We start from the raw sequence: 11,001 nt of genomic DNA on the forward strand, positions 1-11,001 counted from the left end.
GCATGTCACTATCTGCTTGTGCTTTCAATTGTCCTCCCTTTGCATGAATACTCTGAAAGGATAAATGGCTCCCAGGCTGTTTCAATGCTGACTTGATTGATATTTTGCCTTTTACAACTGGTTTGCAGCAGAGAACTGATCCAGGGAAGCTGCGTGTGCACTTCTTGTGTTACGTGCCCTGTCCTCATCTGCTTAGAGCAGCTTTATTTAACTCCAGTGCTCCTTTTTTTAACTGAGTGCTCCTCACTTCTCTCATATGACACTGCCCTGGCCAGCAGAACTAATCAGAGCTGCTCACATGCTGTGCTGCCCAGGGATCACGCTCTTTAATAAAGACTGTCAGCCATGAGAAGCTTTTTCTTCTGAATTACACAGCAGCAACTGCTTCATGGTGCCACAGACACTCTCAAGGATAAAATCAGTTTTTGTGTAGTGAAGCACTCTTTGTTGAATTATTTTTGTCTATAAAAGTTTGTGAGGTTTTCTAAGGTTTGTGTTTTAATGAGTCAGGTGGCCTTAATCCACCTTTTTTAATCAGATGTAATAAAGGAGTTCTTTTTGATGAGGAGATGGAAAACAAGCTTATGCCTTTTTTGTTTGCTTTTCTGGCCTCTGTAGCATCCATATCCAACAGAGGATGAGAAGAAGCAGATTGCAGCACAAACAAATCTGACACTACTCCAGGTTAACAACTGGTAAGAACAAAACCCTTAATATCTGTCCTTGTCTCCATGTGCTTACAGCTCAGAAATAGAGAGGAGGATAACTTGGACATCTGGAATTCAACTTAAATATTCTACATATGTTACAAAACATGTATAGAAATACAAGAGCTGTGCACTGGCACACAAGCACGTTATTTTAATAAGGTATAATAATACTCATGCCATTTAAATTATATAAGGACTCCAGAAAATATTGCAGCATTAGGAATTGGGTTCTGTTCCAGTGCTGAGAGAAATGGAAGTACTCTCATCTCTCTTCTGCAAGTAAAGAAGTTGAAGTCTAAAGGCATTTTTAGTGGCCTGGTGGCTGCAGGTGTTTAAGTTACTGGTAGCAGATTCTGTTCTTGTATCAAAGGATGCTCTCTCTCAATGGAGAGGCAGTTCCTCAGCTCCACCAGTTCATGGTTCAGCAGGTTTTGTCAGGTCTTGTCTTTCCTGGAGGTGTAAGATAAGACACCTGCCCTGCAGAAGAGAGGAGGGAAGGTGCTGACACATGTCCTGTTCTCCTTGTGGCATCAGTTCCTAAAATTGCTGCAGCAAAGTCCCACTGGGATCTGCCTCAGATTTCAAAGAGGACACTGGCTGTGAGGCTGTGGAGGGGTCCAGGGGGGAAATAGCCAAGATAGTGACAGAACACTGGTTCCAAAAGTGGAACAGGGTGGCTGTGCCTGTGTGACATGTGGCCATGGAGCTCTGTGCTGGGATCTGACTGCTGTCTTTGCAGAGCATTCTGTTACAACTTAGGAACCTGCCAGCTGCACCTGATTTCCTCCCATTGCAGGTAAACTTGGGACCTGGATGTATCTTTTTGTATTTTTTTGAAGATGATATCTTCAGTCACAACTCCCTGCCATAGCTCATATGTTGAAGTTGATTCAGTTTAAATATTCTCTTGTTCACTTGCAGAAAAGGGAAGGGCAGCAGTTACCATGCTAAAGTAAGCAAGTGAAAATCAGAGAACTGAAATGAACCAGGACAGACCTGACAAATGTGTTTGCTGTCATCTCCTGGATCAGGAGCCCTTGGAAAGGCAGGGAGCCTGTGAAATAAGTAATGCAGAAGCTTAAGGGAGTAAATGAAACCAGACCAAACAAAGCAGGCTAGGCAGGGGCTAGACTTTAGGTGAACCCTAATGAGAGGAGTATCAGCTTTCTGAGCTGGGCTGTCAGCAGGTTTTCTGGTGCTTAGTTTTTAATAAGATCCTGAAGGGTACATACATCTGTTGTGCTGTCTGGAGAATTTTTCCTTCTGAGGTGGGGGAAACATGCTGTTAGTGCAAAATGCTAGGAGTGCTTTCTTAGCTGGTTTGCCAAAATTGAAGGATGCTGATGTTCTAGGAGTGGTTCTACACTTTAAAAAGAATGTGAAGCCCAGGTGATAGAAGATTTCATATTCCTAATTTTATTTTTCCTGCTGCATACTTTGTGAATGCTAGAGACAGAATTTACAGCCAACTGATCCTAAGTTCACCTTGCCCTCGATTGTTTTTAGGTTTATCAATGCTAGAAGGCGAATTCTTCAGCCAATGCTGGATTCCAGTTGTTCTGAAACTCCAAAAACAAAGAAGAAAACAGCCCAGAACCGACCAGTGCAGAGGTTCTGGCCTGACTCCATTGCCTCAGGAGTTGCTCAGCAGCAATCCAACGAGCTCACAATGTCAGATGGTGAGGAGAGCTGCCTGAACATGGATCATAAATTAATTCCTCTCTGACAGGGAAAGGGAAGGTTTGATGCCTGTGCTGGGAGGGAAACTTCTGGATATTTCAGTATAAACGTGGTTTTAATCCGGGAAAGCATAACAGAAATGTGTCACTTTTTCCTCTCTTTAACACTTTTCTGTGGTTTAAGCAAGGGTATTGTATTGGAATTCATGTTGAGAAACTTGCTTTTGTTTCAAAAGTTATGAAATGACAGAATAAAAGATGTAAAACTGAGATGTACAGCTGAGTTCTCTCTGTGTGCACATCAGGAGTGTCCTGTTGGATGAGCAGCACTGGGCTGCAGCTTCATGGCTGAGCAGCTGCAATTCCACATCTGCCTCACAATGAGAGGCAGAAAAATGTCACAGAGCCTCCACAGACTTTGACTGAAGTAACTTCCTCAGTGTCAGATCAAACAAAAAGATTTACTTCAAGCAAGATAAATAACTGCTTTAATGCCAGGATCATCCTTTCTGTCCTGCTGCTTGGTGCTTCATTCTTTCCAGTTTGTAACAAATTTTCCTTCAGCCACTGTGGCAGTGTTCACAGGGGTTTCAGGATGAGGGAAGAGACAAGAATGTTGACTTTGTTTCAGAAAGCTTGATTTATTATTTTATTATATATATTATATTAAAAATATACTAAAAGAATTGAAGAAAAGATTTCATCAGAAAGCTAGCTAAGAATAGAAAAAGAATGATAACAAAATCACTCAGCTTTTATGATTGACTGAGACAGTCTGGACAGTTAGACTGTGATTGGCCATTAATTAGAAACAACCCCATGAGACCAATCACAGGTGCACCTGTTGCATTCCACAGCAGCAGATAATCATTGTTTACATTTTGTTTCTGAAGCTTCTCAGCTTCTAAAAAGAAAAAATCTTAAAGAAAAGATTTTTCATTAAACATGTCTGTGACAAACCTCTGCTGGATCTGACAACAGCTTTATCCATTGAAGTTACCTTGAATCTGAACCTTTTGAACCTTGAATCTACCCTTTTCCTGCAAGGAATTAAGCTGGAATACTCTGCAAGGAATTAAGCTGGAATACTTTGCAGAAATGTCATTGTGATGACTGGATTAGAGAATTGCTGTAGTGGATGACCATAAGACAGATTTAAGATTCACAACAAAAAGTTTAAGATTCCTGACCAACCTAATTCTGACACTTCCCGACATTTAACTATTTGACAACCAGACCAAACAAAGCAGGCTAGGCCGGGGCTAGACTTTAGGTGAACCCTAATGAGAGGAGTATCAGCTTTCTGAGCTGGGCTGTCAGCAGGTTTTCTGGTGCTTAGTTTTTAATAAGATCCTGAAGGGTACATACATCTGTTGTGCTGTCTGGAGAATTTTTCCTTCTGAGGTGGGGGAAAAATGCTGTTAGTGCAAAAGGATAGAAACAATTTATCTTCTATTTTAGCATAGTTCCTTGAGTTTCTGTGGTGGGTAGCTGTTGATTAAAGATAACTAGTTCTGTGGTAGCTGTTGATTAGCAAAAAGCCCCACAAACAGAAGGCCAGAGCGGTGCTGAAGCGCTGTGGTTGTGCCTCCTGCAGGTGCTGTCGTGACCATCACAGCCCCCGTGAACATGAACGTGGACAGTCTGCAGTCCTTGTCCTCGGACGGCGCCACGCTGGCGGTGCAGCAGGTGATGATGGCCGGGCAGAGCGAGGACGAGTCCGTGGACAGCGGCGACGACGACGGCGGCGACCTCTCGACAGCCAACATCGGCGGGCTGGTCCTGGACAACAGCGACTCCCTGCAGTAGGAGCCAGAGAGCCTGGAGGGGAAAAACACTTAGGAAAAAGAACGGACTGACTGACTGACTTTTTATAGTTTGCACAGCAAACATTTTACACAAGTTTTATTTCTAATATGTTTTATATGTAGATATAGAAGGGTGCACTTTTTTGTATTTCATAGTAAGCTTAAAGAGTGTTTTTGCAGGTGCAGCAACTTCTTTCAAATGTGTTTTGGTTTGGTTTTTTTGGGTTTTTTTTTGTTTCTTTTCCTTTCCTTATTTCAGAAAATTATATCTAGTAATATAAAGAACCACGTAAGCACCCCTTTGTTCTCTGAATTGGAAGTGCTGCAGTTTCTGATGAATTATGCAGTTTCAATTAGTGCTGTTATTTAACACAGCTTTTGATGGGCAGGTGATGTAAATTTAAAGCATGTGACACTAGTGTGTGAAACTTGATTATTGAGTTAGATGCATATATTTGAAAGATGCTTCTGCACCTTAAAAACTGCTAGTCTGAGGTGGACAGCAACACACATAAAAAGGAACTGTTGAGGTGTGATTCAGTAGAGAATGTATGGCAATTTAAATAAGTTTAGTTTCTCTCATAGTCCGTGAGCCTGTTTATCATTTGCTATAAAAACTCCTATTTTTACCTTGCTGGGGTTATTGGATAAAAAAAAAATATTTTTATAAATTCACTAGAAATTGGGATGACAACTGTATTAAGCAGGAGGAAAAAAAATAATTTCCAGAGGGGAAAAATAAATGTTTAGTATTCCTATTTGGAAGGTCTGAAAATTGACCCAATTTAATAAACAAGCCTACAGTAGCATTCTATGATTCTCAGCTATCCCACAGTGATATACTATATTTGATAATAGCATAAGAAGGGCCCACTGTTTGATGGGATTTTGATATTGTCAAACATTGATTTATATTATGTGTAAACTAATACTCAAATTGCATAACTCTGTATCTAGACTTGTATCTGAAAATATTTGCTAAATGAATATTCAGGTAAGTTCAAATACCCACAGCTTTTCCAATTATTAGAGAAATTTAACAGTTTATAGTTTGTACAACTGAATCTAAAAAAAATGAAAAGTTGCCTACTATACAGTCATGAATTCTGCTATTTTATTGCATTTGAAATATTTTCCCCTAATACAAAAAGAAAAATATAACATGGATTTATATAAAATTTCTCCAGATCTGAAGTTTACTACCAGAATATACAGCAGGCTTTGTTAGAGTAGGAAATCCTTGTGTGTCATTTAAAAAACGAAGAGCTGGTGATAAAAACAGCTGGGTTTTGGTTTGGTTTTGTTTTGGGAATTTTTTTTTGTTGTGGTAACAGTTCATTTCTTTCATTTTCCTAAAGTTTGAAGTCTGTGATTGTCTATCCATGAACATTTGCTTTTGGAACTTTGTATTTCCCATTGTTGAGTACAAATAAGAGACTCAAGAGCCTCATGCTATGATCAACACCCTCTTTTGTCCCTGTCCATTTGTCACAGTGTTGGCTTAGATCAAAGCCAGAATTTCCTTCTGATTTTCACCAAATCTGGGTGTGTTTCTAACATGACAGGGAGAAAGGTGGTCACCTTTAGAATCTTCAGACACTGTATTTGAACAAAGCCCTTTGGCAGATGCAGATATTTATTAAATACTTAATTTCTGCTTCTCAGAGCACTCAGGCACTTGCTGAGGTCCCCTTGGTTCCAGGAGGATGAAGGATTGTGCTGCTGGACATGCTGAGGTGGCTGGAGGCTGCTCATGGCAGGTTCTCTTCCAAGGCAAGGCTGAGTTGGTAGGAAGAAAAGCTTCAGGAGGAAATTTCAGTGGCATTGCCACACACACATGGAGAATAACAGGAGTTCTCAGTGACTGGGAGTTATTATTTTAAATGGTTTTTACTCAACACAAGAGGTGTTTCTGCTCTGGCTCTCACTGGGTCCTGGCTGAAGATCTTCCTTAGTTCAAGGGCTGTCATGATCTGCTCCACTGGATTGGTGATTTCTAAGAATTTATTTTCTTCTGATTTCTCTGCTTTGCCACTCATGTGCCATGTTGGATAAACAGCACAGGAAATGAATAATGGGAGATGAATTAGGTAGGCTTTGACATAGCATGGCTATCTCAAAGGCTGCTGTCAAATCCAGTTTGACCCCAAAACACTGTAAAAGATAAACCATGTACAGATCCTGTTCCTTTGGAAGCATTCAGCCCCTACAAAAGATAGCTCAGATTACTGGAACTCAGATTCTGTATTTTTGTTTTTAGTTGTTTTTAACTCCAAGAGTGCTCCATTACCCCCACCATCTCCATTCAATAGCAGATAATATTTGTTGGTTTGTTTGGGGTTTTTATTGGAAACAACCAGGCCTCAGGGTTTGCAAACTTCTGAAAGTTTATTTTTCAGAAAGAAGCCATTTTCTAGCTAGTTTTTTAAAATTTTATTTTAAATTATTACTCCCCCCACCTTACATGCAGCAGAAGTTCTATTCTTCCAAAACATGACTTTGCCTTCAGCTACTTTATCAACTCCTGGAGACTGAAGTTGACAGAGTTTACTGTGAAAGGGGAATATGGAATAGTTTCACTGTCAGATTAGAAACATTAAAAAATATAGAGACTTGAATTCCTAAAACTGAAAAGGCTTCACCAGTGTAAAAGTATTGCTTAACATGTGAAACTCAAATATTTTCTTTCAGTTCAGTGAGAATTCTGTAGTGGGTGTGAACTGCAGGGAAGTGCTTGTTCTTTTCATAATTTAAAAGAAGGAAAAACAAGTAGGAAACAAAACAACAAAACAAAAGAAGGAAAAACAATACTTTGGTTTTTTTGTTGTTTTTTTTTTTCTTCTGTGTAGAAAGGATTGCTGGTTTCAGCAAAGCATCACCATTCAGGAAAGGTACATGTTTACATTAGTTAAAAAGTCTTTACAGGGGATCTGACTTTGAGTCTGTGTATAATTCCCCCTGCCCCCAGTTGAAGTCATATTCATATGCAATGGAACTAATTTGGTTTTTGAATCAATGTGATTCTTCTGCAAACACAATTATTGAAACTTTTAATTTTTATATTTTTTTCACTCTAACCCAAAACAGGGTTCTCAGTCCAATTTTTTTCAATATTCCTGGAACAGGCAAGGCAATTTTCTGTTGTTTTTTGTTAACTTTGGACACATTGCAGTTCAGCAAATCAATTCCAAAACGATCAGGAGAAGTTTCTGAATGTCTGTTACAAAGAAATAATCACGTCAGAAAATGCTCAGAATCAGCTCTGGCTCTGCTCAAGGTTTTCTCCATCTGGATTTTGTGTCTCAGTGGAGTCCTGCTGACCTCAGGGAAGCTCCACTGGATCCATGTCAGGCTCATTTGCCTTCTCCTGGTACCTGCTCTCTGTCAGGAATATTTGGAGAGCTCTCCTTGCCTGCACACCTGGGTCTTTTCCATGGAAACCTGGGCATGGATGAAGGGCTTGGCAGGGCAGGATTTTGTAGTGACCTGGGGTGCAACAAATAAATCTTTTTTTGATGTTCAAGATGCAGCCAGGAGGCAGAGCTGAGTGAGGAATTGCAGTTCCCAATTCCTGTGCTTCCAAAGTAGCTTTAGGTCCATGGATATTGGAGTGGAATAGGAGCACACATGGCTCAAAGCCCAGCTCCTGGCCTGAGCTTGGCTCAGTTGGTCAGAGATTGGTGCCAGTGACACCAGGGCACAGCTCTGATCCCCAACTGGGCCATTCCCTGGGGGCTGGACTCCTTGTGGGTCCCTTCCCCCTCAGAGTGAAATAATCCATGGATTTGTTTCTGGAAGAATCACAAGTCCACCTCCCTGACTTCAGGAACTTGGCAGCCCATGGGATAAAACAAAGCCTTTCCAAGGGATGATAGTTGCACTTAAACAAAAATCCACAACACCCTGGTTGTTGAAAAATTGGAACACATGCATTTAATTGTAATTAAAGTTGATTTAACATTTTGTTTTCTGAAGCTGAGTCGTCATCTTGGGAGAAAAAAAACGAATAAGTATTTGTCTATGCAAGACACAAATGTCAAAAATGTGTGAATTACCCATCTTTAGGTACTGTATTGTTATTGTCTTTCTGCCTTCTGTTCCTTTGATTAGTCTCTTCAACCTTTCAGCCTTACATTTGGCTTAGAGCTGAACAGGCGAAATGTAGTTTTGAAATCCTGTTGGAAATGTAACTAACCTTCGTTCCCTCATGAAAATCTCGCATGTTAAACAATTGAGTGAAATGTTTTGGTTTCCTAATAATAAATTCAAGCTCTCACCACCTCCTGAAGACAGCAGATCCATGAACATGCACGTATGACGGCGGTGTGCAAACCACCCAACCAGCAGCTGGATGTACTTTGCTCTTCCCTCTGCTGAGGACAAAAGCAGCTTCATTTTGCCAAATTCAGCATGGATTCCTTCCCCCCTTCCCTGCCCTTGGCATGCTTAACTCCTTCAGAGACCTTCTGGGCTGTTTAATTTTCAAGTCCTACAGGAACCTGCTGGTCCAGTGCAAAGTGCAGTGAAATTGGCACTGATGTGTTTTTTTGGTGATTGCCCAAATCAGGTAATTTGTTCGTACCTGTCACCTGGAAATACAAAATCCATTCCTTTTCTGTGACTTAGTTCTTTAGGACCTGCTGAGTGATCACTGTTGGTTTTGCCAGAGAAAAGCAAGGTGTGAGAAGGCAGGAAAATTCCTTTCCAACCTTGTAGACACATAAGGACTCAGAGTTGGTGTTAATAAAATCCAATGTTTCAGGTGGTGACAGAAGCTGCCCATGCCCTGCCCAAGGATTGCAGCACTGGGTCTGTAAAATTGACAATCTTTAAAATGTGAACCCTCTAACTTTTCTCTCTTTGGTTGTTAAGGGATTTTGCAGCAACTGATCTATCAAGGGATGAAATTAAAAATGAGAATATGCTTCATGGATGATTTATTTTTACACTGCTGCTCTCTGTGAACAGAAAAAGCACATTTTGGAAGCAAAGCATTTACATTGCTTTAACAGTATTGTTTGGCTGAAAGACAAATATGTTTTCAGGAAATCTTGAGCATAGTTTCAAACTATTTAACCAGTTCTTGGCCAGGAGAAGTCCTTGGCCCTTGTATTTGTTTGGGGTTTCTTGTTTATGCAAATGAAGAAAAATGTTTACTAGTTCTTACCAGTGTGGGGATTTTTATTACACTTTTGTAATGCAGGAGCAGCTTGGATGAAAGAAAGAATTAGCAGGTAAATAGTCCACAATGTTTGTGACTTTGGGTGGGCTTTTCTTTTTGTTGTTGTTTCAAAATTATCAATTAAAATGGCATGGACATCAAACTCCAAGTAATGGTTCCAAGCATATATGGTAGTGATTTATTTGAAAACACTTCCTCTCTGCAAATTCCATGTGTTAACTTGTTTAGCCAGATTGTAACACACATCTAAAATTACCAAATGTTCTACCAAATGAGAAATCTTCAGGAAATGAGCAGCTCCTTTGTTACAAGAATCTTCTCAACTAAGAATCTCAAACTCATTTCATATCCAGCAAGTCCTGCTCAGCAGAGATTAAATCAGATGTAGGTAGTCCTGGATTTACTTTTGTTGAGTACTCGAGCATTATTTATTCCTGCTGGAGCATTATTTATTCCTGCTGTCTCTTCCCCAGCATCTGGCATGGTGACACCCACAAGTGCCTACAGAAGGGAAGAGAGCAGATTTTGGATGATGTTTTGTGGTTAGAGGGTTAATCTGTGGATAGACAAGTAGTTTGTGCTCTAGACAAAGGAGTATTTATCATTTCCTTGTCTGGCATTAGAGGGGTGTCTGAGAGTAGTGCCAATAACTCCTGGAAATAATTTTAACTCCACTGCTGCCAGGCAGCAATTTTTTCCTTAATCTGAAATGAATAAACAACCTAACAAAAAAAAAATCCCCCACCTGTAAAGTACAAAGGGGAATGGCTTCAGACTGAGAGGGAGTAAGGTTAGATTGGATCCTAGAAAAGATTCTTCCCTGGGAGGGTGGGCAGGCCCTGGCACAGGGTGCCCAGAGCAGCTATGGGTGCCCCTGGAAGTGTCCAAGGCCAGGTTGGACTTTGGGCTTGGAGCAGCTTGGGGTGGTGGAAGATGGCCCTCCCCATGTCAGGGAACTTGGAATTGGATTAAGGTCCCTTCCGACCCAAACCATTCTGTGATTATATGATTATGCCAACAAAATGAGGTCCCATATTGAGTATTTTTAGTTGGATGGTTTCAAATTCCCCTGAGAGATAAATCCCCTCTTCAAGAAGCCATTACAGGAATCAGAAGTAAATAGTTGTAAATAACTGGTGAGCTGGTTTGCTTTTGTGGAGCATCAGTTTACAAAGTCCTTAGTCTGCAGTTTAGGTCTGTTCCTAAGTAACTCTCTTCATAAAAACCAGAGCAATATCCTCAAAGCTAAAACAAAGGAAAATAAATGACACACACAGTGTGAAATGAGGATTCTGCAAAAACAACCCAACAACATGGCTGGGACACATTAGGTATTTATTTATCCATACATAAATTCATGCAAGTTCAGAGTGTGTGAGGTATGTGGGATTACATCTGTTGTGTATTTAAAACACAGAATTAAAAATCACCATTTAGATATCCTCCTAAAATCTGAAAGCAATGTGACCTGTGCAGGTGAAGTTTGGTTTCTCTTCCTGATGCAAATGAGGTATGATCTTGGGCTTGTGAAGTAATGAGGGAACATCTGTGGGTATTTCCCTTCTCTGTTGGACTTTGGGGTCACCACTGGCACAAAGCAGGAGCTGAGGCCCTTGGGCCCA

General features: G+C 40.5%; 1 protein-coding gene across 2 annotated transcripts in view; it reads left to right on the plus strand.

Annotated features, from left to right (window-relative positions):
• PKNOX1 (PBX/knotted 1 homeobox 1) overlaps nt 1-5,655 on the plus strand; it is a 37,527-nt gene extending 31,872 nt beyond the window's left edge. For both annotated transcript variants that reach the window (XM_054291265.1, XM_054291266.1), the window contains exons 10-12: nt 619-695; nt 2,217-2,389; nt 3,987-5,655. In XM_054291265.1, the coding sequence (XP_054147240.1) occupies nt 619-695; nt 2,217-2,389; nt 3,987-4,198 (462 nt within the window). In that variant the 3' untranslated portion in view covers nt 4,199-5,655. The remainder of the gene's footprint in view (nt 1-618; nt 696-2,216; nt 2,390-3,986) is intronic.
• Nucleotides 5,656-11,001: the final 5,346 nt, after the last annotated feature.

Source organism: Melozone crissalis, unplaced genomic scaffold, assembly GCF_028551555.1.
Source record: "Melozone crissalis strain CALT ecotype California unplaced genomic scaffold, PUWL_Pcris_2 ptg000090l_1, whole genome shotgun sequence".
NCBI lineage: Eukaryota > Metazoa > Chordata > Aves > Passeriformes > Passerellidae > Melozone > Melozone crissalis.